The sequence below is a fragment of the Stegodyphus dumicola genome, chromosome 10, assembly GCF_044657685.1.
Source record: "Stegodyphus dumicola isolate Sdum_Otavi_A_Nest chromosome 10, ASM4465768v1".
Taxonomy (NCBI): domain Eukaryota; kingdom Metazoa; phylum Arthropoda; class Arachnida; order Araneae; family Eresidae; genus Stegodyphus; species Stegodyphus dumicola.
The window spans coordinates 20,199,199-20,226,633 of record NC_140777.1 but is presented as its reverse complement, the minus strand read 5'-3'; the positions used below and the strand labels follow the sequence as shown (position 1 = coordinate 20,226,633).

The 27,435-nt window shown below is 32.5% G+C and overlaps 1 protein-coding gene across 3 annotated transcripts in view; it reads right to left on the bottom strand.

The window, feature by feature from the left end:
- Positions 1-27,435, bottom strand: part of LOC118194978 (thymidine kinase, cytosolic-like) — a 48,932-nt gene that overhangs the window by 12,738 nt on the left and 8,759 nt on the right. For 2 of the 3 annotated variants that reach the window (XM_035366202.2, XM_035366203.2), the window contains 3 exons: positions 22,986-23,099; positions 22,801-22,894; positions 9,338-9,427 (listed from right to left, as the gene is read on the bottom strand). In XM_035366202.2, coding sequence (XP_035222093.1) covers positions 9,338-9,427; positions 22,801-22,894; positions 22,986-23,099 — 298 coding nt within the window. The remainder of the gene's footprint in view (positions 1-9,337; positions 9,428-22,800; positions 22,895-22,985; positions 23,100-27,435) is intronic. The other variant, XM_085824710.1, reaches the window with a different exon arrangement.

Below are 27,435 nucleotides of genomic sequence, written 5' to 3'. Positions count from 1 at the left end.
TCCAAAAGTCAGAAAACTTGATCCTTGAACAATGGAAAAATTTCCCACAAAATTTTTTAGCCATGAAAAATTTGTAATAGCACTGTTTGGCCCTCATATGCTTGTGAGCAGGTGCTTTCATCAATGAACTCTATAAAACTGACTGTAAGAAATTGCCTTGGTTCAGATTTAAGTGAACCTGTGTATTGTTCAAGATGACAAGTTATGACCCAAATATAAATGACACAGCTAATAAGGTTTGGCAAAAGGTATTGCATTAAATGGGTTTAAATGCATGTAGTTTTCAAATGTAATATTATGTTTAAAATATTAAATGAATGTATTTTGAAAAGTATATTAAGTGAAACATCTTAAAGAGGACACCACTTTTTTAAGAGAAAACATAAAAACAATTAATAACATATTCTAAATTGTATTGATACAGTCAAATACCGAAAATCCACAGACTCCTGAAATCCGCATTGCCTCTCAGAATATAAACATTCAGTTTATAGGTTCTGGAAACCACAACATTGAGTACGAAATATCGAAGAAAAAAATACTTACTGAATAATGACGTCATAATTACAGAATAATAATGATTCAAAATGGAAATATCAAATTATTGATATAAAAAAGTTTAAAAAAATAAGATAAAATAAATAAGTTTTTTTCCCTCTAATCTGCATCAAGGTAAAAAAAAGCAGACGATTCACTTAACTCTTTGTTCAAGTTCACGATTCATGTTGTTGTATTTGAGCTTTGTTATTTTATTTCACGAGATTGTTTAGTGATGCCTTTTTTTAATCTGGATATTTTGTAGATAAATTAAGAATATTTTTAATTTCAGCCCTTTTTAATACAATGACAGATAAGAAACACGTAATTTTACTGCTTGCAACGTTGACATAAACACATTGCATTGACGGTAACACAAAAAATGCAAAAGATGGAAGCTGGTGCTACTCCTCGATTTATAGCAGAATGGTATGGAATTGCAACACTATTGTGTATGATATACGGAAAAATAAAAAAAAAGCTGTTGAAATTCTACAGCAACAGTGATTCTAACACCAGAATCCGAAACCGGAAATCTTTGCATGAGGCGAAATCAGCAAACCTCGACGCTGTGTACGTATACAGCCAAAAGTCGTTAATTCGGACACCCATAATTCAGAACGATCTATAATCCGGACCTCAAAACTAAAAACTTTCTGCGCATGCGCCGCGTTGACACATGCGCATAGGCGTTTACGCGTGCGCGTAAGACCTTTTACGACTGCTCATATGAGTGTGCGCAAGTGCAGAATACGTTTTCGCGTGCGCATTTTATGTATAATGGACGTATAAGCTAAAATTATCTAATTATCTATTTCAGTTAATGTTGATGATTGCGTTGTTCCTTAATTTTCGAATTGGATCCGGCTTATTATTTTTTGCAGACTGTAAGAGCAATTTTATAAAAGTAAGCTTAAACTTTCGATTATATCAAATAGAATTTCCGATATATATTTGTTAATATGTAAAGGATCTAAAGCGAAAGTATGTTTTGAAATCCAAAATCTGTTTATCAGTTTCACGCTGCTCGGCAGGGGGAACGTCGCAGCGGGCGCATAATGAATTGGAAGTTGATCTGTCAGCACTATCCTTATCTTCAGGGCAGATGTCTTTATTTTATTTGGCTTATAATTCCTTACCAAATTAGTATTTCATCTCGATGTGCTCCGTCTTTGATATGATTTAAAACAAGTTCCTCGTCATTATAATTCGCTTCCGATAGAGAAGAAAGTGACAGAGGTTAGTGAAAACGAAAAAATTTCGATTGACAAATTAGTCCGTGTTCTCGACACAGCAATTATAGGACTTGAACAGCGGAACTTTGTAACTGAACAAGAAATTATGTCTGTTTAATAGAATTAAAGAGAAAGTATTATCACATGAAACGAAGCAAAACTTAAACAACTTACATTGAAAGAAATGTTTAATAAAGTAAACAAACAAATATTAAGCTTTTTCTTTTAGCAAATTTTGATACCCTTTAGATCATAATTGTTCTTTATTTCATAAATTACGGTTTCATATTTTTAATTTTAGAATTTCTGCATGCCATCTTACGAGATTTAAACTGATGATCTATAATCCGGAAAAATCGATAATCCGGAATCACCGAAGTCCTGACGAGTCCGGATTAACGACTTTTGACTGTAATACAATGAATAATATAATCAATTTATATACGTAATAATAATTTAATGCATATAATAAATTATTGCAATAATGTATATAATAATTTAATTAAAAATATCTAATATGCCTTATTCATTTTGCACTTTTAGTCCAAAATATTATGCTTTATCTTTTCTGTCCAGAAATCCACAAAATCCTAAAATCTGCACAACCTCTGGTCCCAAGCATTGCAGATTTCTGGAATTCTACCGTACTTCTAATTTTTCATACTATAAAAAATTTCAAATACCTACCACTACTTTTAATTTATTTTTTCTCTTAGAATAAAGGCAGACTGCTTTAGGACACTTTACATTATCTTAATAAATTGAAATATTTTTAAAATACTGTTTATTCAGTTTACATTTGATGCAAGTTAATAACTAAACAGCAGATATATTTACAAAAATATAATCGAGTGTTTGAAATCAAAGCACACGTTTAAAGATGATTTTTAAAAGGAAATATAACAAGCAGAACAATGGACAGCTGAAAATACTAAATCGTAATTTAATTGGAACACTAATCGAAAGAGGTTTGCCATTCCTGATATATGTCTTCCAGTAATTTTTAGAAATGGAAGGTATTGGAAATTCTTCGGTGGCCAGGTGGAGAGTATAAAAGGCTGGAGAGAGCTTCGGTTCTCGATTTTTAGTTCAGAGTTGACTTCATAGTGCTGAGAGATCTCTCCGTGAGCTTTGCTTTTAAGATGTACTATGCATTTCGTTGTGTTTAATGTTTTTTCTGAAGTGGTAACTACTGATTGTGCTCATTCCTACCAAGGAGAGCTATGAGTGCTTTTATGGAAAGTTCCAGAACTGAAAAGTGTCTTTTGGGAAAAATAAATTTTATCAAACTATCATAGATTTTATGTGCATTCAGTCTACTACCCGTACACATCCAATATATATATATATATGTAATAATAAAATTCCATAGTCAAGAATACACTTAAAATTCTAACTGTATGTTCTTTTTCATTTTTAATGGCGACGGTCTCTTATTTGAAAGTACGTGGAATTAAATCCACAGCCCCGTAGTCAAGTTGTTTTTCCCCCCTTTTCTACACATACAGTTATAGAATGTTCTGGAAATATTTAAAGCGAGCTGGAATGGCTAAAGAGACTGATGTCATTTCTTCGAAGCTTCGCCTTTCCAGAGGCTATAAAAGGACAAAGGAATATCGGGGACTTTTCTTTAATGTAATGATGCAGTAAACTTCATACAAAAAATTATTAGTAGTTCTTTTTTATTTACTCTGGATATCTGATTTTGTAACTGCTATTTCTCCTGACCAATAATAAATGGATCCTGTTTTTTAAACTTATCGTCTGATAATTTAAGCTACGACTACATCTATGATTCTTCACAAATCTATTTATTCCGGACAAAAGCTGGTACATCACATATATGTACATCTAAAAAAAGATAAAATACATGTCTAAAAAAATTTAATAACTGACAAATTTGTACTAAAGCTCTCACTTTTGTGTAAAGGATAATTTAAAACATTTTGTGAACTTGCAGAACTTATGATTGTGTTGCATTATTGGTAAATGAGCCAACTCCATAAAAATAACAATAAAAGTAAAAAATATTGCAAAAATGTAAAACAAAGTTATACACATTATTATTAATACTGGTGATTATATTTCTCTATAAGTTTTGTTTTTTAATCAGGTTCCCCCCCCCCAGTTCTAAAGAAATCACAAGTTGATTTGCAGCCTGTGTGCCATGCATTTGAAATTCATTATGATATAGTAAAGTATTTGTAAGACCAAAACTTGAAGAAGTTTTTTTAGAAAATTTTGATGTACAGTCAAAAGTCGTTAATCCGGACTCGTCGGGACTTCGGCGATTCCGGATTATCGATTTTTCCGGATTATAGATCATCAGTTTAAATCTCGTAAGATGGCATGCAGAAATTCTAAAATTAAAAATATGAAACCATAATTTATGAAATAAAGAATAATTATGATCTAAAAGGTATCAAAATTTACAAAAAAAAAGTCAATTGAAATTTTTTCGTTTTTCATTAACCTCTCTGTCACATTCTTCATGTCTTTATCCATTTTTTGCAGCAATTCCACTTTTTGTTTGTTGGACATCGAAACATACTTTCGTTTTGTAGATCCTTTGGAAGTTTCACAGCATCGGAAATTCTATTTGACATAATCGAAAGTTCAAGTTTACTTTTATAAAATTGCTCTTACAGTCTGCAAAAAATAATAAACGGGATCTAATTCGAAGATTAAGGAACAACGCAATCATTAACGTTAACTGAAATAGATAATTAGGTAATTTTAGCCTACACCGTCCGTTATACATTAAACGCGCAGGCGAAAACATATTCTGCACTTGCGCACACGCATATGCGCAGTAGTCAAGGTCTTATGCGCACGCCTAAAACGCCTGTGCCAACGCGGCACATGCGCAGAAAGTTTTTAGCTTTGAGGTCCGGAATTATAGATCATTCCGGATTATGGGTGTCCGAATTAATGACTTTTGACTGTATATATATCCACTCTGTTACTCGGCTCAGTGATCTCAGTTTCTTTATTCTTATATGTGTGTAAATTGTGCATTTTTTGCTTTAAAAATGATTGAATTATGCTGTCCTTATCTTCCGGTTAAGGTTTTTATGCCTTTAGTAAATCTGTATGCACTATTTTTAGAATTATCAACAATTTAAAAGTTGTTTAAGTGCCGCTAAGCCTAATAATTTTGCCATGACGGCCATTGCTTGTTTACATTTGAAACAGCAGAATAGTAGATTTGTTGCTAATCTAGAGAAAGTAAGCTTCTCAATAACAAAGATAATGCCTTCTTTTATTATTGTGAATTAAATCATGCTTAATCCATTGTGGAATTTATTCGAAGAAATAAGTGTTTAGGATTTACTTCATAATTTTCAATACAGACATGCTGAGTTTTTATGTTTTTTTTGCCTTGTCACGAAGTGACATCTGAATTAATTGAATGAGAAACACTGAATTGTCTGCGAAAAACTTTTTTTTTTTGGTTGTTGTTGTTCTTTGCTTAATTTCTTTTATACATCATTTTAGATTTATTATAGTATTTGAATAGAACATGTGGCAATGATTAGATAATTCTTAAGATGATATAAATTTTGTGCATTCTGAGTTAAAGTGAGCCTAGGGCCAGAATAACAAATATGGTAAGCAAATATAGTGAATTTTAAAGAGAGCATTTATTCTATCGTGGAATTCGTGCAAGGAAGTCATGTGGTGCCCACATCAGATTTTTAATTATAGGAATTATTAACTTTTCCACCACTGTGTACAAGGATACCCAATTTCAGCAATTAATTGGGATGTTTCACAACAAGGCATAACTAGATTTTCAGACTAGAGAAGAAAGATTCCCCATAAGAAATATTTGAAGATATAACCTGGTTAGGTTGCTAACTATTATGGTCTTTCATCAGCACTTTTCATGAAACCAAATTTGTTTAATCCATATTTTCTTTGTTTTTGCATGTATAATGGACAACATGCAGCTCCTTGTTAGAGCCATTCCCAGAACTTGTGTTTGGATGAAGTCACTTTACTGTTTATTATTACTGTCATCAATGAGAATTTTTCCTGTCTGGACATCAATTGATTGCTCACTGGTTATAACTCAGACATTTTATTATTATTATTATTATTAGCCATTTGTCCATTGATAATTTGATGTGATATAATATTATAATTAACATTAATAAGTTTTAAAAAAGTACACAGTATTTGAACAAATAATCACTGCGAATGTGAATAAAACTATGTTGCCACCAAAAGTTAACAGGAATATGGCAGAAGACCTTAGCAATATTTTCTCATTCTAGTCAAGATTCGGTATCTTCGCTCTCATACAAAACATTGATTGAGTCTGTTGCAGTAATCCAGTGGGACCTAATCAAGTTTTGGTGGTGCTGCAGATAAGATTAAAATTGTAAATAAACTAATAAATTAATCAGTGATTAAATTTTTGTATTATGTGTCATCTATGAAGACAATAAATTACTAAATCACAATGTCATCTGTTGACAAATAGTAATAGTTTCATGTTACTGTAATATGAAATTCATTTAACCTGCCATTTTGCTTTTGTGAGCCAGTGCTGGGTAACAACCTAGCATTTCGGAAATACTGTAACCCATGATCAAAAAGGAAAATGCACCATTTGCACATCCAAGCAGCTGCTGTGTAAAAGAATTCAGAAATGGACAGATCCAGGAGAAACAAGTTACAGTGAAGTTTTCCATAGCAAAAAGAGCAGGAGTGCTGAAATTCATTGAAAAAATGAAAAGGATGTACAGATTATACTTCATATCATTTGCAAGGAGAATGAAGTGATAAAAGCAGATTTGCAAAGAACATGCATTAATGTCAAAGAACAGCAATTTGGAACACCAATATGCATCACTTGTAAGCAGGTATCAAAAATGCTTTGGGGATACATTGTTATGCACTCATTCAGTTTTCATAGCTATTAGAAAATGAGTGCATTTTCAGTAGTTAGAACATATAATAGAATGCCATACTGCTGAAGAAATCAGCATGAGAAATGGAACTATACCATATTCACAGGTGGGCTGAGGTTCCATTAAGCATGTACACAACAGATCTATTCGAAACCATCTCTAGAAGTATACTTTATTGCAATCATTTTGCAACATGCAAATAAAAGGGAAGATTTGTGGTCATAAACTGTTGCTGCGTGTGAAGCAATGTGATTATTTTGAACAAGAATTAAAAAAAAAAAAAAAAAGTCTCATAAAAACTTGAAAAATCCTTAAATAAAAAAAAAAAAAAAAATTCAAGGTTTTCCAAAGCAATGTTAGCATGACAATGATGGCATTTAACAAAATCATAATACTCTTTGTCCATTTCCTTAAGCGTGGGGGCAAAGAGAGTATAAGTTCAGCACTAGTTTAAGTGAAAAACTAAGGGAAGGGCAAAATTAAAGTAGGCTGAAATAAATATTGATATGAAAGTAATAACAAATTATTCATGTGAGCAAAAGTTTAAGATTTATCTTATGTGTAAAAATATATTATAACTCTGACAGTATATGGAGTTATAAGGAAATGTAGATCACCTTACGAAAAGCAGTGAATGTCAAAAAGACAGTACTTAACTCACAATGTTATCCTGTACTACAAACAAGGATGTCAAACGTGCGGCCCGGCCAATATATCGGCAAATAATAATATATAATAATAAAATAACATATCGACGAAGAAAGAAATGAAATGTTTACTGTTAAGTAATTAACGATAATTTATTCAGTGTTGTTAGATTACTCACAGTGAGCTGACACACACACTACTTAAATTACAAATGCGTGTGAGTAGCTTGCGTTCAGCTACCTTCGGCTTTTGGGGGACACGTGCACTTGGAACTTGTACGCATCCCCCGATAGCCAAACTCATGGTCTCAGTTTTCCCATCATAGTTTTGTACGATATATTGGTGCATGCATGTGCATGCACTTTGCTTGATTATTAATTATTACTTAATTCATATTGTTATGGATTTCATAGTTATTTATTTAGTTGGGTTTTTTTTATTTAGAATTGTAATTAGATTTGCTTCATCTTGCCTTAGCAACGCAGACGATTTTTGAAAAAGACAGCTGCGTTGGAAGGTTAAAAATAGAACAGCGCGTGCATTTAATACCTAATAAATAAGTATCTCGTAATTGCTGTTGCCATCCACAAAAATCCAGATATTTATAGATGTTTCCAGTATATTCGAGAAATTCATTATTAGTTATCACTGCAAACAAAATTTCTCCCGAAATAGGAAAGATAATAGCAGAGAAGAGATGTCAAGTATCAGGACGTAAACATTAAATTTTTCTTGTTCTTTTCTATATAAATATATATACGAGGGCTATCCAGAAAGTAGATTACGTTTTGGAATAAAAAAATAAACAAAGTATAGGAAACAAATTTTATTATATACAGATGAAAGCCACACTCAAATACTACTTTTCTACATAGTCACCATACAAATTTTATCGTAGCGATGTACGAGCTTGGAAATTCCTTCGTCGAAAAATTCGGCCGCCTGCGCCTTCAACCACTTCGTCCTCTGTCAAGATTTTTGGAATCCATCTTGCACAAAACTTGTGGTAACCAAGCTTTTCGCTGATGATTTCGTGCAACAAACTTCGCGAAATTTGTGGAAAACTCAAAGAAAGTTCCGTTATTGTGAAATTTCGATTTTCACGGACTTTAGCATCGACTTTTTCGAGAAGTTCGGCGGTCACTATGCTGGGTCTCCCACTTCGATCTTTGTCGTGAACATTGGTTCGGCCATTTTGAAATCTTATGACCCACTGACGCACTCCACCTTCAGTGATAATGTTGTCCCCATACACTTCACGAAGCTGCCGATAGATTTCTATCGGTTTACAGTTTTTTGCAGTCAGAAATCTTATTACTGAGCGCACCTCGCAGGATTTTCAATTAACGCAGACATTTCAAACCGTCACAGTATCTGAACGGAGCACAGCACAAACCTCTCACTAGCACGGCTAGATGCAGACTGAGCTGCGCAACGCTCTGACCCCAAGATGGCCGCGCTAGCCCCGCCCCTAGCGGACACAGACGGAAACGTAATCTACTTCCTGGATGGCCCTCGTATATGTTTATTATTGTATTATTCGAAATAAATCTACATTTCTATGAATATTGATTTTTTTTTTTTTTTTTTTTTTTTTTTTTTGCGGCCCGCCTAAAGTTACCTATGAGTTTGACATCCCTGCTGTACTATGATATATATGTCCATATAACAAATGTCATCATATATCACTATCAGATATTCAAATGGGAAATCCCAGTCATTCTTCCCTTTACTTCATATCTAGCAGCTAATATATCTAGCACTGAAGCCAATTCTACACAGATTATGAACAGAATTTTCATGTGGTTCTATGAAAATTCCTGGACTTCTCTATGGAAGTCCATTGTATGTCAGTGAAATATATAATAATTTCACTAGCACATTTTAAACAAAACTAACACATCATCTTGATATAGTCTACAGCTTGTTTTCTATCGAAAGCACCTTATATTTTCATTTATTCCATAACAAAGAACATTTCATTGTTTATAAACTTACCTTCCTTTGAAAGGTTCCATCTAATGCTGCTACAATAACTATCTTCCCTTTGTTTGCCATTTCTTCAGCAAATGACACAATATCTGGAAACTAATTTAAAATAAATATAAGAAAAATTCTTTTAAATACACAATAAATAGAAAAAAGTAGTACTTATGTACTTTCCCACTAAGAATTGAAATTGATCGATATCCTGCCAAACTAATGCCAATCATTCCAGCAGAGGTTTGAAGAAAGAGATTACTTTTTTTAATTTTACAAGTACATATTACAGATACAGAATATAAAAAAACTTAATTAAATTTGAGCTCAAACTTGTGCCAATCATCCCTGCAACAGTTTAGAAAAAGCAGCAGTTAACTTGCATCCTTCTTTACAAAAACTAAACTGGCTTTTCCCAGATAAATTGAAGTTAAATAATATCAAGGATCTTAAGATACAATAACACGGCAAACAAATATTAATTTAGAAGTCAAGCAACAAAAATCAGCGTCCTATTTTCAAATTTTCGCAGGACTAGTTTCGATGGTTTTACCGAACCATCATCCTCAGCTGCAAAAGTGCAAATGAATGAGATAAGATATAATGATTAAATAAGATAAGAAAGCCTGGAAAGGAATCAAGCTACTGGCATCATCTGTTGATGAAACCAGAAACTAAAACATAATTTCTTTAAAGGCTGAAGGCAAAGATGGATTGGAATTAGGGTCGTTAACTAGAACAGAAAGATTTTTTTTGAATATGAAATTCCTCTAGAAAATCCAGTTCACCAATGGAACTTTTTTTTTTTTTTTGAATAATTTTGGCAGCAGAAAAATTGAAAGTGTGATTTGCGGACCAACAATGTTGAGTAACAGAAGACTTCTGTGTTTCCTTTTTTCTAACATATGCCTCATGTTCCTTAACGCGAAATTTCAAGGCTTAGTTTGGCCAATGTAAATTAAGCTACACTGACAAGGAATCCTGTAAATATCCCAGGAATTCATATCCGGAATGGAGTTCTTGAGTATGGAAATCGGAATTTTATTGATGGGAGAATAAATGACTTGAAAGTTAAATTTCTGTAAATAATGTGCAACTTTATAGTTAATTAATGGAAAGAAGGGAATGACAACATAATTTTTTAAATCTTCTAAAACAAGAGTGTGCTATTCGATGTGTTGAGATGAGAATTTTTTAACTGCTTGATTAATAATGTTGGGTGAAAGGCCTCTGTCAATAGCTACTGCTTTTAAATAATTTAGTTTTTCATCAAGGGATAGTTTGGAGGAGCAAACTTGAAGAGCACGGAAAACATAGGAATAAAATGAAGCTAACTTTTGTTTAGTCGGAAGACATGATTTAAAGTGTGGTGGAAGGCAAACCGATGAAAGTTTACGGAAAACCGTAGTACTGAAGTTGGATGTGTTACGTGTGACCAGAATGTCGAGAAACGGAAGAGAATTGCAAGTCTCAAGTTCAAAAGTGAACTGAATAGCAGGATCAATAGAATTCATTGTTGAAAGAACTCTATTTAAATCATCTTTATTACCTTCAAACAGGGTAAAAGTATCGTCTACGTAGCGGAACCATGCCGGGAAGTTTAAAGTTTCAAACAATTTTGATTCATAATAATGCATGTAGATATCAGCCAGGATGGGACTGAGGGGGCTTCCCATGGCTAATCCCTCAGTTTGCTTGTAATATTTATTTTGGAAAACAAAATGTGTGTTCTCGACATTCTGGTCACACGTAACACATCCAACTTCAGTACTACAGTTTACCGTAAAGCTTCATCGGTTTGCCTTCCACCACACTTTAAATCATGTCATCCGACTAAACAAAAGTTAGCTTCATTTTATTCCTATGTTTTCCGTGCTCTTCAAGTTTGCTCCTCCAAACTAGCCCTTGATGAAGAACTAAATTATTTAAAAGCAATAGCTATTGACAGGGGCTTTTCACCCAACATTATTAATCAAGCAGTTAAAAAATTCTCATCTCAACACACTAAAAGCCACACTCTTATTTTAGGAGATTATAAAAATTCTGTTGTCATTCCCTTCTTTCCATCAATTAGCTATAAAGTTGCACATATTTTGCAGAAATTTAACTTTCGGGTTGTTTACTCTCCCATCAATAAAATTCCAACTTCTATACTCAAGGACTCCATTCCGGATATGAATTCCTGGGGTATTTATAGGATTCCTTGCCAGTGCGGTTTAATTTACATTGGCCAAACTAAGAGAGCCTTAAAATTTCGCGTCAAAGAACATGAGGCATATGTTAGAAAAAAGGAAACACAGAAGTCTTCTGTTGCTCAACATTGTTGGTCCGAAAATCACACTTTCAATTTTTCTGCTGCCAAAATTATTCAAAAAACATCTTCCATTGGAGAACTGGATTTTCTAGAGACATTTCACATTCATAAAAATCTTTCTGTTCTAGTTAACGATCCTAATTCCAATCCAAATTTGCCTTCGGCTTTTAGAGAAATTATGTTTTAGTTCTGGTTTCGCCAACAGATGGCGCCACTTGCTTATTCTTGTCCAGGCTTTCTTATCTTATCTAAACATTATTTCCTATCTTGTTCATTTGCGGTTTTGCAGCTGAAGATGATGGTTCGGTAAAACCATCGAAACTAGTCCTGTGAAAATTTTGTGAATTAACGCTGAGTTTTGTTGTTTGACTTCTGAATCAGTATTAAGCTTTTTCTTTTTGTAAATTTTGATACCCTTTAGATCATAATTGTTCTTTATTTCATGAATTACGGTTTCATATTTTTAATTTTGTAATTTCTGCATGCCATCTTACCACATTTAAACTGATGGTCTATAATCCGGAAAAATCGATAATCCAGAATCGCCGAAGTCCTGACGAGTCCGGATTAACGACTTTTGACTGTATTGTCATTCCAAAACTAATATGTTCCTTGATTTATCATGGTTACTGAAAACTAAATTAATAACATTATACCATATAAATAATTCAATATTCATGTCATACATAATGTATTTTATATAGAAATTTTAGGTAAGAGACACTAGCAGCAATAGAAAAAATAAATTAATTAATTAATTAAAAAAAGAAAAAAAACCACTCATAACACAAATACTGAATCCTGGCCTGTGCCCTAGATTTGTTGAAAACAGAAAGCATGTACGGAAGTATTTGTCATTATTTATGTGAGATAACTGTAGATTATATACTTGATATAGCCTACACAGATACATTAAGTTTCAGATGATATATAAATAAATAGATTCTTTATACCAAACAAGCTATAGCCATCAATACATCATATACAAAAAGAGTTTAAAACAAAATTAATATATCACTTTAATATATGTTATAGCTTGTTTATTATTTACCGCACCTTATATTTTACAATACCATCACAGATAATTTAATTATGTGATATTTTCGAGATGCTTATCGGCATTCAAAACTGTCAAATGTAGAGCTATGACAACATGGCAAACATGTCTAACTGCAATAACGAATTTCAAAATTTTATCAACACAGATCGTTTGCACAATTAGTTCTTTCAGTATGTCAGTCAGTAAACTTATTTGGCAATGCAGCAGTCGAAAGTTATATGAACGTAATACCTCCTTCCTTTTATTTTAAATTTAATTCAGAAATTCTATACTTTTTGGCTTCATATATGCTTATGAAATATATCAGAAAACTATATGATAAAGGAAAAATAAATTATAAACATAAATGTGAAATAAAAGATAGGCAGTACAAGCTGACATAGTAAGAATCTTTAATGAGAATTGCATAAACATTAAAATGGCATTAAATAAATCATGCATAAATAAAATGAATCTAGTTATTCCAAACAGAAGTGGCTATATTATTTAATAAACTTGATAAATTCAAATTTGTTTCACTAAATGCATTGGTGGGGAGGGACGTTAACTGTCAGCCTTGAAATACGAAAAACCAAGAGTTTTCTGGCACTTCAAGAGAACTCCAAATTGACATAAATTCACTTCATAGTGTACGATTAGTTTATGGAACTATTTATATACTTTTGTTGAAAGATATACTATTACATACTCTAAATTTTACATTCTTTGGCTAATTTCAGTTTGTGAGTTTCTTATGCTCTTACTCTGCGAGTAAGGAAAATATGCTTTTATTTATCCATGTTAATTTGAAATACGATAAAAAATAAAATTTATAATTAATCCACACAGTATTATGAAAATAGTAATGTATCACATACAGGGTATGAATCAGAAGTTTCAAGACTGGTTCATTTCTGAGTGTGCGTGGACCGATTTCACTAGGTGGAGGAAGTAGTGGGGGATTTTAGGGAACCAACTGACGCTGCGGTAGTTGCCTCCAGAACCCTGGAGAGTGTGCATCGCTTGCTGTGTGAGTGCCTGTCATTGACCTTGGTTGAAAAGTGGGAGAAGCGAAAATGGAGCAGCACTTGGAGCAACATTATACAATTTTTTAAGTTTTGCATACAACTAAACAAAACCGCCACGGAGACTCTAGGATTCAAGAGGCCTTTAAGGAAGAAGCCATGTCCCGTAGCAATGGTTTTCACGAGGCACAAACGTTTTAAAGATGGCCATGGGAATGTTGAAAATGACGACCGCTCTGGGAGGCTATCATCAAGCCGAAAAGATCAAAATGTGGAGAGAGTGCGGGAGCTTTTAAACAATGACCGTCGTCTTAGTATTAGATTAATTGTCGATGAACTGGGACTCAGTCAGAGTACGGTGTGGAGGACAGTGACGGAGAATTTGATGATGCAAAAAGTGTGTGCCAAATTGGTGCTGAAAGTTTTGTCGGTGGATCAGAAGAAATGGCACGATTGTTTGCCAGAAAATGCTCCAACGGTTGAATGTTGATCCGAGCCATCTGGAGAAAGTGGTTACTGGTGATGAGACCTGAGTCAAAGCGTCAAAACTCAGAATAGCACACTGCTTCTTCACCGAAGCCCAAGAAAGCTCGCATGAGCAAGTCGCGTGTGAAGTGCATGCTGATTTTTTTTTTTTTTTTTTTTTTTAATGGTAAAGGATTCACAAGGATTTTGTTGCTTGTGGACAGACTGTCACAGGTGACTTACTCTGGACTGCTCTGCCGCTTGAGGGATCAAGTCTGCCGCGTCCATCCGGTGATCAAGGAAGATTGGATTCTCCACCACGACAACGCGCCCGCTCCCACGTTGCGCACTGCCACAGAAGTTCTGGTCAAGTTCAATGTGACAACACTGCCGCAGCCACCCTACAGTCCCAACTTGGCTCCGAGTGACTTTTTACTCTTCCCCGAATCAAAACAGGGCTAAAAGGGAAGCGATTCGACTCTATCCAGCAAGCTTCGATGAGAACCCTTGACAGCATGACGCCCGAGGCTTTCCAGAATGGCTACGAACAATGGAAGACGTGCTGGCAGCACTGTGTTGATGCTGAAGGATCATATTTTGAAGAATTTTAGTACGCTGTACTTAAACATCCAATAAATTTCTAGTTCTGAGGCAAGTCTTGAAACTTTTGAATCACACCCTGTATTCCAGGTTTGCCACTCACACAGAAGAATGAAATTCCCCGACTTTTCCAAGTTTGTTTTTAAGAGAATTGCTGTCTATCCACGTAGTGCACGCTGGTAAATTAATTATTGTATCACTTGAAACCACAAAAGTTAATCAATTACATATGGCTTACATACAGAATAAATAGTAAAGTTAAATTAAATTTAAATAATTCTCTTGTGCTATTGCTGCAAGGATTGAAATTTGAATTTAACAAACATTCTCTATTCGTAAAAAGCAAATTAAAAGTTAATTAAATTTTAAATGAAATTTAATGCAAACAAATAAATGATTAATTATTGCTGCAAACTAATCTAAAATATCATTTAAATTCTGAGAGCATATGTAAATCAAGTGCAAGTATAAAAATCCATGAATAAATATATAATTCCAAAAATTTTTTAATCCTAAAAAATTTATAAAAATGCGTAAGTGAATAATTCTTGAGCAGGCACGAGACAGACTTATCAAGGGGAAGTTGCCTCCAAACCTAACTCTTCATTATAACTATAATAGGAGTTGTTTTCTCACTGAAGACTGAGATTAGAATCTGCCCAATCTGGATTAATTTTTTTTCCCAGACATTTTGCCGCTAAACGAAAGAAAGAAGTCTATTTAATGACATTTTAATATAAATTCAGGTATTTTATGTTTATTTAACTGCATACATAAGCAAAAAATATGTGCCTTTAATTTTGTGATACTCATCGTACTGCTGGAATTAGTTTCAGGCGTATGCCAGAGAAAATTGCTTGAAATCCGAAAGTATTATTAACTAATAATAAATAAATTTAGTAGGATGAAGCCACATTAAATTACACGAATAACATTAAAATAATTACTAAGATTAAAAATTGAATTACAATAATCATCAATATTTTGGCAGATATAATTATATTAAATGATTAGCCTAGATGACCGATTGCTATTTTCTTATTTTACTGCAAAATGAAATATAAGATATTGTAAGATTCTGCGTTAAAATCCTAGTATATGGTACGATTTTGAAAATTGTCGCCAACACCAAAATTACCCGTTTATGGCTTGCCATAATGTCACCAAATCCCTTGTATATTGTATACTAGGATTATAACGGTTTTCTTTCATTCAACATGCGCTGCACATACAAGTCTCGCAATTATCAAAGGATACTGGAAACTTGTAATATTCTAATCAGATTGTTCTAAACGACAATCTGATTAGAACTGCTAGAATTGGCTCTACACCAGCTGCTCGAATTACGCTCCCTTGCTACAGAATCCAAGAAAGTGATTATTTATAATGTTGGAGGAAAAAAGAAAAAAAAAAAAAAAAAAGTGTGTGGGAGGGGGTTCGCCATTTAAAATTCCCGGACAATTTTAGATTTTACAGTAAGCATGGCAGCCTTGATATTCATGTAATACAAAATTAAATGTAAACATTAACTAATTAAACACTGCTTGAAGCTTCATATAAATATCTACAGATTAGGACAATTCAGATTAAAAAAAATTTAGTACAAAGAAACATGCTGAATATAAGTAGGCATAAAAGAATAGAATTTATGCAATTTACATTTAATTAATTCAATAAATTTTAGTAATTTCTGGGAATTATTTTTCCTAGTAAAGGCTAAAAATTAAAAATGAGGAGATCTGATGAAGAATTAGGAATCGACAGGTAAACCTGGCAAACATGGCAGCCACATAAATAGAATAAATATTGTTAGCATATATAGAATTTGTAGAAGATTATTGGAATTATTTACAAGTGCAATATATACTGCACTGTTTTTATATTCTAATAATAGAATAGAATTGTATCTAGAATGATTGAAAGAGTAACTGAGCAGCTGAGTCCTCAAAAAGAATGGCTGATATGAAATGGGGATCTTCTTAGGATGTACTTTACAACTTACACCTCTTACATTCGCCCAATTCTCGACTATGGTGCAGTACGTATTACTTATAAACAGCATCTTAATTCACTTTGTCAAGATTGAATATTATCCAAAATTGTGTTTTAGCTCATTACTAGCTCAGCTTTTTCAACCCCTGTGACAGCCATGCAACTGCAGATTAATCTACCTAATTTGGTTGATCGCCACTTTGACTGTGTGTGAAAGATTCCTTCATAAAGACACCTTTGGCCTAACAGGGTTCGTACACATTTCTGCACATGGAAACTAAGTACTTTTAAGAACCATTAATGAAAAAATTAAGGACCTATAATGAGAGCTGAATAAATTCAATTAAAATTTAATCAACTTATGTCTGAATTCCATTTTTGTAATAACCCTCTAAGAATAAAATAGATACATAAGTAGGATGCATTCTTATTAAACATAATTTAATAAACATAACTATAAAACAAATTTGAGAATAAAATCCACTTCATAAAGTTTATCAGGTAGCATTCAATATTTTACATGTATAATAGTTGGACATAGTTTGAAAAAAAGATTAGGGACATTTTATTTATGTCTTACTAACAGTTAGCTTTTTTTATATATATATATTTTCTTTTATGTCTCATTTTGTCACATACTTAGTCTAGAGATTTAATAAACAGCAGGTAAATTTTATGTCAAAAGTCATAGGTTAAAATGAGATGTAAAATTGCATTCAGCATGATTCAAAACAAAAGACTAGCTGTTGTCACCACTCCTGTTAGTCTAAAGAGAGACCTGCTGATCAGAACAAACCTGAAAGGCCTGATATAAGCATTGTTGGCAAGTTTTGAAAGTTAGCTGGGCTCTGTCTGACGAGCTAGTGTCGTAGCTTCGTGTAGAGTTCCAGGGGTTGTAACTCAGTTAATATACTTTAAGGTTCTAATAATCTACTAAAGCACCAGAAGTGATAAATTGTTTTGCATTAAGTCTCACTAGATGCGAAGAATAAGTTCTACATTTTTGTGTTTTATCTTGTGACCACGGAAAGGGTTAAATGAAAGGCAATAACTCGATTTAATATGCAGAGATAATTTTTAAGGATAAGCAGTTAGTTATAAGTAATTAAATTAGGTATTAGATAACATAGTCATTATGGATTTACATGGTCATTATTAAATCTTACTTCTTTTTTAACAAATATTGTTCCCATTAAAATCTAATAAAATTTAACAGTTTAAAATACATGTAATTTATGACATTGAGTCTTAAATGATATTAGATAATTACACATTAAAAGATACGAACCATTTATGTTTCGTAAGAACAACGCTCAACAAAATATTAAAAAGATGCACAAAATATTTATGCATCTTTTTAATTTTAAGCCTTCCCAGACATTTTGGCTAATTTATATAGATTTCCTTCTCTTTAAGCATTTTTTCTAACAATTAGAAATTTGTCTCAGTAAGCAAAACAATGTTCTCACTAGTTTCTGCATGTTTTATCTCCTAACCTGTCAACCTCTCCACAATGTACAATTACAACTCTCCACAATGAGGGTTTTACTTGAGCTGGTAAAAGTTAATTAGTCCAACGTCTTTCCCCCAACAGATGTGAAGCAAATTATCGCTATGTCTGAAAGTAACTACAAAGTCAGACAGGTTTAAATAAGCTTCTTTTTTAAAAAGAAGTTAAAACATAAAGGTATGTTCTTAAGCTAACAAAGTCAATTACAGCTCGTAGTGATGTAATTAAACAAGAGTAGTCAAATTCAAGCTAAAAATATGGACTAGTGGTCAAAGACTATATAATTTAATTTCATCTTAAGCTGGCTCAGTAACTCTATCATCATAACAAATTCAAATGTCTACAGTGGTTATGCAAAGACGAATAATTACAAATTATAAGAGCTGGCATAAACTAATGCAGGGAACAAGTGGAGGTCAGAAACACACTTCCATCTCACCCTCCAAAAACCTCAGTTTAAAAACTGTCTAAGTGATTTGTATTCTGGTGAGAAAATAGAAATGGGAAATTATAGTAAAGGCTGAAATTGTAAACAACTGGGTAATTTACATAATAATACAGTGGTACCTCGACAAACGAGTTTAATTCATTCCATAACCTTGCTTGTATGTCAAATTGTTCGTATCTCAAAGCAATTTTCCCCATTGAAATTAATTTAAATGCCATTAATCCATTCCAGCTCCCAAAACACCACCTCAATTGTTTTTATTAAGTTTTTGAATAAGAAAAATTTACGAACATTTTTTTAAAAAATTTACATTTTTGTATTTACAAGAAGAAACATTAATTTATAAATAACAAATACATATTCTATAAAAACATAATTAAAAGAAAAAGTGAAGTGCTTATGGAAGCGCTTAATTAAATTAAAATTAATTAAAATTTAATTAAAGATTTCAGTTATTCTAAAAAACTATATGCATTTAGAATGTATAGAAAAAGCTGCTAATTTTATTTCTCTAGTAATAGGAAAATTCAGAAGAAATATGAAATATAACTGGTAAGGTCCAGTTACAAAGCTGGTGTGGCAAATTTTTAGAATTTAGTGACACACTGAGCAACAAAATCTAGAAATGGCAAAACTTTTAGAATTTAGAACAGGCATTGGTGGCAGAATTTAGAAAGGTACCAAGCAGCAGAATTTAAGATCCACAGAGATTGCATCAGGTGGGGAAATGCCTAGTGCCAGCCGTGTGCATGATGCATTAAGACATATTAGATGAATCTTTTAAATTGTCAGTTTTCAAGTTCTTCATTACTAAAAAAACTTCTTTTCTATAATGCCTGTCCATATGTTAAGATTAGAAGCATTTTTTTTATATTTTCCATGCTTGTGTCTAGTGAAAAGTAGAGAAAATAAAGGGAAGATAAAAATGTTATGAAAAAAATTTCTAGTATCAGAAGTAAAACATTCAACTATTATGTTTTCATTTGTTGCTCCAGGCATTCTCCAAAAAGTGAGAAATTACGTGTTAATACCATGGAGACATTTTCCATTTTGTCACATGTTTAGGAATTAAATCTTCTAGAATCTTGGGTCTATAGATCTTGCCTTAAAATCTTTCTAAACTTTCCAAGCTGCAATGTCTAAAATCCTAACGAAAAATTACCCCTACCAATTCTGTAACAGCAAAAAGCCAGAAATATTTTGGAAAGAAAAATCGGAGGAAAAAAGTGTAAAATTAATTTTATAGAGAAAACTGATGCATACTCTGAGAATTCTGAATATTCTGAGACAATTACATGGGAAAACTCTTACCATAAAAATATTAAAAAGACATTTTTAATTAATTACATAGCTATTTTGCTGTTCCTAAGAACTGTTTCGTAAATTGTGCTGCTATAGCATTATACCTTGCTTATTTTTCATATTCAAAATATTACATAATAAGTGGCCAAAATGGAATTTATAGCATGACAGCGAAAAATAAAAATGCTTTACTTTAATGTTATTTCTTAAATATAATTACAATACATTACCATTATTTTAATGAAATTTATCAATGTTATAATGTTTCTAAGAAAAGTCGTCGAAAAATTCCCAGATCTTGGAATTAAAGAATTTCTATAGAAACTGATCTTAAAATCATCAAAATGTTGATAAGTCGCCAAACTTAGAACCATTTAATAAAAGAAAATAAAAGAATTTACATTCCCAAAAGCGAAAAGTTGTTTAAGAGCTCTTCATTACAAAAAATTAAATAATTTCGAAATGCTTATGTTTCACTTTTTGCTCAGAAACTATATTCCACATTTACATTAGAAATAGGAATAAATTAAAACCCATTAACGCATTTACTCATTCAAAAAATAACCATATTTGCCAGCAAATCGCCAAAAATATTCCTTCAAAATGCTAATTCACACTCAAAATGACAGTCATAAAAACAAACAGAAATTTCAGATGATTAAAATTAAGGACCTTCTGCCTATTTTGGCCGAAATTAAAGACTTTTAAGAACAAAAAAATCGATTAAAAAAATTAACGACTTTTAAGGACTGTACGAACCCTGCCTAACTATGTTCCAGCTCAATCTAGACTAAAGACACAAAAACGCTTTCTTTGTGATGATAGATCAACTAGAAGAAATATGGGGTTTCCCTTAAATTGTTTGACTATTTTTAAACTTTTTATCTTTCCAGGCTCTTTGCATTATGCTTTAGACTTGTTTATTAGCATTAAAAAGAGTTCTTCTTTTCCTGTTGAACTTAAAATGATAGCATTGGCTACTATCTATGAGAGATATCCTACAGCACACTGGACTCGTATCTCATACTCATTAACATCATTACTGATGGCTGAAGGTGCTGATGATGGTGTCTTTTCAGAACTATTTTGACCAAGTGACAGAACTGGGCACTTTTTTAACAACTTTGATGCTGAATTGTATGCTATTTTGATGGCTCTCAGCATCATTAAAAATACAGCTGATAAAAATATTGTTCTGTTTGTGGATTTTCAGACTGCCATTCAAACTATCAGAGGTTATAAGATTTCCTTACATCCACAGAGTTAGAGTGCAAATTACTGATCAGCTCTCTAATTGAGTCAATAAGGGATGTTGTCTTGCAATGCATTCTCAATCATAGCAATATTCCTGGCAATGAGCAAGCAGATGTACTCACTAAGGTGGGTTGTAATTTTAATCAACCTGAATTACATGCTCCTCTCAGAAACATCAGACTATTAGGGACCGTTCAGATTGGGGTTTATCTGAGTTAACGGAGACAACTAACTGACTTAGCGACCCATCTCCAAAAACAATTTTTTCCCATGTTGCAGCGAGTTAAAAAGTCTGAACTGCACACATAGCGGAGCTAGTCAATAGATGGAACTGACTCCCTAAGCTCAGCTAAACCTAGTCTGAACGGCCTTTTAGAGAGCACATTCATATAAGGCTAGATTCTTTCATTACAAGGATGATGTAACTGCGAAGAACTGGCACACCTCATTGGTGCAAACAGAGCTGTGTTTCTCTGCCAAGAACTATTGGTATGGCTTGCTTCAAATTTATGATGGAACATGATTACTTACAGGTTCATCCTTTTAAATTTGGATTTGCTGACTCCTCAGACTGTGTACTCCAACAACCGGACAGCCCCTTTTTTCTTGTACTGCTTTGTGAGATGTTCTTTCATAAGAAATTTTTGACTCTTCCAACTGCAGGGGCAAATGGACTGCAATGCACCGTATGCTCGATAGAGTCTAAGCAGCGTAATTTGAAAAATAATAATAATAATAATAATAATAATAATAATAATTTATAAAATAAAATTCCACTAACCAAATGGTTAATTAATTATATCAAAGTCCACACTGGCTTTTTGACTTACAAAGCATACAAAGTATGCCTTTGTTGTGGACTTTCTAAAGAAAAATGGCTCATTTTCATGTTACATAAGACAATGAAAATCTGATTAGGTAGCCTGTTCATCTAGAAATAATCCGAGGATGAACGATTGATGTTCCATAGTCTTATCAAGTAAGAACTGAAACATGATTTTAATTTTGACTATGTTTTCCATTACAAATGCTTAGAAAAAAATGAATTAGCATTAAATTCGGAAAAAGGCCATATATCAAAACATAGAAGTGTACAAAAGCAAAAAACATACAAGTTACCTAACTCGCATGGTAAATTATATAAAAAAAGTTTTGTTTATTAAGAACTGCAATAGGCTCAAATTTCATATGAAAGTAATTTCCGAAAACCAAGTTTTGATTTTTGTCAAATTTAGATGCAATCAATAAACTGGAATGCAGCTTATTTAGCAAAACAGAACATCACTTTTATACAAACCTTTGAATTTGAATTTGCTGACAATTTGAATGAATTTGCTGACAATGTGATTAGTAAAATACAGTACTTAACAGGGAATTAGATAAAATATGTATAACAATACCAAGCTAGTTATTTTGATTAAATACTGAAATTTGTTATAAAACATCTAAAAGTCACTGAAATTTTTAAGCAATTTATACTTTAATTAAAAGAATTCAATGGAAGCATTTCTAAAATATTTTCTGTAACTTACAAACTGTCCTTCATCAATGCCTATCACACTATGATTTTCAGCTTCAGACTTCAAATTAGCTAAGCTAGTCGAAGACACAGCAGAAAACGTTTGCCTACATAGAAGGGTAAAAGTTGTTGGAAAATTCTTCACAAAAATAATTATAATAAAGAGAAAAACAGTCAGTTTCAAACAATTTCCCTTACCTGTCATGGGTAGCTATATTAACAGCATCGTACCTCATGTCATTAGCATACTTTATTATAAAGCAGCTGTGATTTGCAATCTGATATCGTTTTAATCGCCGAATCAGTTCCGTTCTATAAGAGGAAAAATGTATGTACATACAACAATCATAATTTAAATCAATTAAGAACATAAAGTGTACTATTAAAAATTAATTAAAAAAAGTATTTTACCTCCAAAACAAAATTCTGATTAAGACCAGAACAGGTTATGCAAACTAAACATTATGCATCAGTTAAAATTACTTAAGAGTTAATTAACTGCTTGATTTTAACAAAGGCTGTCCAAAAGATGTAACAAAGGCTTAACAAGGATTTAACATGAGCTGTCTGGTGTAAAAGAAATACCTTTGTGAAAGGCTTGCTAAGGAAAACTGGCTCATTAGGGGTAAAAAAAAAAAAAAAAAAAAAAAAGATATTGACAACATCTACACTACTCGCACACTTTATGCTGAAAATGAACAAGCTGAAATATAGCAGTCCTTCAAAAAAATTAGATGAATTTTCATGCATCGATGAAGGATAGATACTAAATAAAATTGGGCACTTTCTGATTGTCCATACCCCCACCAAAGAGTCATAAATTTGTGGCCAACTTTGGAAAGCATTTGTGAACTTGCTGTTAACTTTGAAGAGAAATGGTTTGTTTGGCAATCTTTTTTTTTTTTTTTTTTTTTTTTTTTTTTTTTTTTTTATGATGCATGCAGTGCATCTATTTTTTTTTTTTACATTCCTTCCATAAAAGACACATACTTCTCAATTTGTTTTGGGGGTACTGCTTTTCCCATGTACATACTGCTCAAACTCAGCACCCAAATTCTAAAATAAGAAAGAAAAGAAGGCACAAGATGCCTTTAAGCAAGCTACATTATGCTCTATATGTGCAGAAAATTTGATAAAAAAAAAAAAAAAAAAAAAAAAAAAACCTGCAGTATGTGGTCCAGACTATGTTAAAATGCTGAAATCCCTAATGAAGGGAACACAATATGCAACCTGGAAAGCAACCTGGGGATATACTATATATGAGTTGCTACATAAATGCCTTTTGGCAACATGATTCATTGTCTCAACAGTACGTTTTGGCAGCTTTTTGCTGAAAGTATGGATAATCAAAAAGTACCTAAAATTCTACAGTAATATATAGATAAAAAATACGAGGTGCACATCTACATGTTATAGCAGTCCTATATGCAAAATTTCAATGTTCAGAGGCTACTCATTTTTTAGCTATGCGAAATACGTACGTATGTACGCACAGACGCCACGAAAAATTCTCTTCAGAATTCCTTTTAAATCAGTTTTATAATTTTTTGGGGTGAAAAGAGTCTTTTATTCTGTCCTTACATACAGATTTCAAGCAAAAACATCGTTAAATTTCATTCAATAGCATCAAAATGGATATTTTCGTTGAAATATGATGCCTGAAACTTTTCGCGATTACAATACTTCCTTCTTTGTACGAAGTAAAAAGGCTAAGTATTGCCTTAGCCTTTTTACATCGTACAAGGAGGAAAAGGGTGTACAAGATTATACAGAAGTGGTTTCTACAATCTGAACTACAATCATCAGCGGAACAAAAGAGAGGAAAATTGTTATGTTTATTTTTAAAAATAAGATACGAAAAGTGCAACTTCTGTATGACAAATTAACCAAGATATTTAATTTTAAAATAGTAAATTGTATTCATGAGCAGAAAATTCACAAAGAGAAAACCAAAATGTTTACTCTTGTACACTGTAGAATTTGACTGAAATCTTTTTCTAAAAAAAAAAAAAAAAAAAAAAAAAAAAAACCCTAAGGACTTTTAAGGAATGTACAGCCTCACCAGTGGCCGAGCAATAAAGTTGCTAAACACTGGTAGTTTGGTCTGAGGTTCAAATCCCACAAATAGGCTGGCTGCATGGGCATTTTCATGTATACGAGCCAGTTTCCCTTAGGAAGTACTCAATGAAGGCATCCCTCCCCTTTAGGGATATTGCCCTAATTGCTTTGTCGTAATCAAAGAAACCAAAGCTAACCAACTTTAAGGGACTGTATGAACCCTGTATACACACTTTATATTTACCTGTCATTTAAATGAACTCCACTGGGTGAAAAAATGTAAATATTGCTATTTAGAATTTTTTTTTTCTCATAAAATTTCTGGTTTCTTTTATAGAATAGAATGCTTCTTTTTGTTATTATTTAAGAACATATCAATACCTATGGATTGTAAGAAAAGCCAAACAAATATTTTTCACCAATTCACAAAGTTGCCAATCAATTGGCAACTCTTCATAAGGAACAATCAGAAAATAATGAAGCATTTTATAAGAAACGAGAAATTTTATGAAAAAAAAGAAAAAAAATCTAAAATCTATATGGCCATTATTTTAGTATTTTTTATTCAGTGAAATAACGCATGTAATTCTATATGCTTTCAAACGTGTGGTATTGTTGCATGTATACATGAAAATACACCAAAAACATGGCAATTCCTTTTAATGCTGAAATCGGGAATGCAGATAATCAGATAGTACAAAATATTCTTTTAACTGGGAGAATGCTTTTTTGAATAAGAATGAAGCAGTAAAAAAATCTTTGAAATAAAATAGGAAAATAAAAAAGTCCCATTCGCATTACAGTAAATACTATTCAGCTTAGAAATAAAATAATACAATTAAATAAATATTCAGACAAACTGTTGTTCTACTTCTTTGAAATATTTCAATTTTACCGCATTGAAATCCTACTGCTGCCTTATAAATAACATAAACAGCGAGTTGATACCTACTTTATACATCTCCAGACTTACTAATTTCAGAAAACATCGCTGCAATTTGACATATGTGCTCAATTTCAAAGTCGCAGTGGTTTTATTTCACTTTATTGTTAAGGACCATTCAGTGGTGGATAGGGCCAGTGAGTGACCGGGCATATGCCTGTTGGGCTGGTGCGATTTCGGGCCAATTAAGAAATGCGAAAAATCAAATCGATACAGATGACTCAGCGAGACAGCCACGTGCGTGAGGTAAACATGGATGGGCAGACTGCATATCGCACTCAAACTCACATGAGATATGGTAGCTGTAGTCTGCAGGGTAGGGGTAGAGTAGAGCCTATAGTCGACAGTGGTCGATAGCGTCGACAATCGTAAAGAAGATTAATGAAAATACAATACAGTCACATTCTAATTTAATTGTGTAATTGAAAATATTGCATTATAACAGTAATTGAAAAAGACTCAAAGCAAATTTTACTGTGTCACTGAATAATATAAGTTGATGATAAAAATATTGCAGTTGAATTTTTACATTACTTGTTAGCAGAGCTGTGGAGTCGGTAAGGAAAATGACTGATTCTGACTCCTGGAATTTTAAAGACTCCGAATCCCTCATATATATAGATATATGTGCATGTAAACATACACACGTGGGTTACAGCTTATTTTTTAATATAAAAGGAGTAATAGATGCTACAGAAAAAACATTGATGGCATAGCAAATTATTTATATTAATTAGCATTTATTATGAAATGGAAAAACTGGCATTAGTAATTTATAAGAAATAGTATAGCTTTGGCAAGATCTTCTTTGTTAGAGGACCATAGATCCAATTTGATAAACTTCAGAGCCGAGAAGAATCTTTCCACACTAACTTGAGTACGAAGAAGAGCTAGGATAGATTTTTATAAGTTCTAAAAGAGGTGTCTTTCAAATGCAATCATATTTCTATTTCTTCAAAGGTCATGTAGAAATCTTGTTTGTATTTTTTCATTTTTATATCTCAAGGCTCTTGGTTCTTTATTTTCATTTGCTCTGCCTTAGCCTTTTCAATATTACATAAAAATATTTCACAAAATCTAATTCATCACTGGAAGAGGATGATAGAGACTGCAGTTTGAATATGCATTATAACAGTCTGATTTCAATACTCCAATTGTTCTCAGAATAATTTCATTCTTATTGAAAGTTCACAGATGACTTTCTTTGCCTTTTTAATTTGTTCGTCATCCAAGAAAATTTGGTGTTTTGGATCTACATATATTGAACCCAGCAAGATCTCATTGTCTGGCGCAAACTAGTTTCTCTTTTCTTCATTGAAGAAATGATTCCTTCTGCAATAAACCCTCCATTTCAGAAAGAACAAACATCCCATTCTTCCATTCTCGCCTCCTGTCAATTCTTCAGATTGTAGCTTTTTTGTGCCTATATGCGGTGTAGAAAGAAGAGTTTCCAATTCTGCAAGATCATTCCAGTCTTTCTGTTGTGAAACATTAGGGTTATCTACATCTTCTAAAATAGTTCTTAATTCTAAAAACCTCTTTATCATCAAATGTGTACTTCCTTATCGTGTTGCTTAATCAATAATTACTCCTTTTCCTGCTCGCTTCTGAAGAATGACATCAGTTTTGGGAGTTCTTGCTGCTATT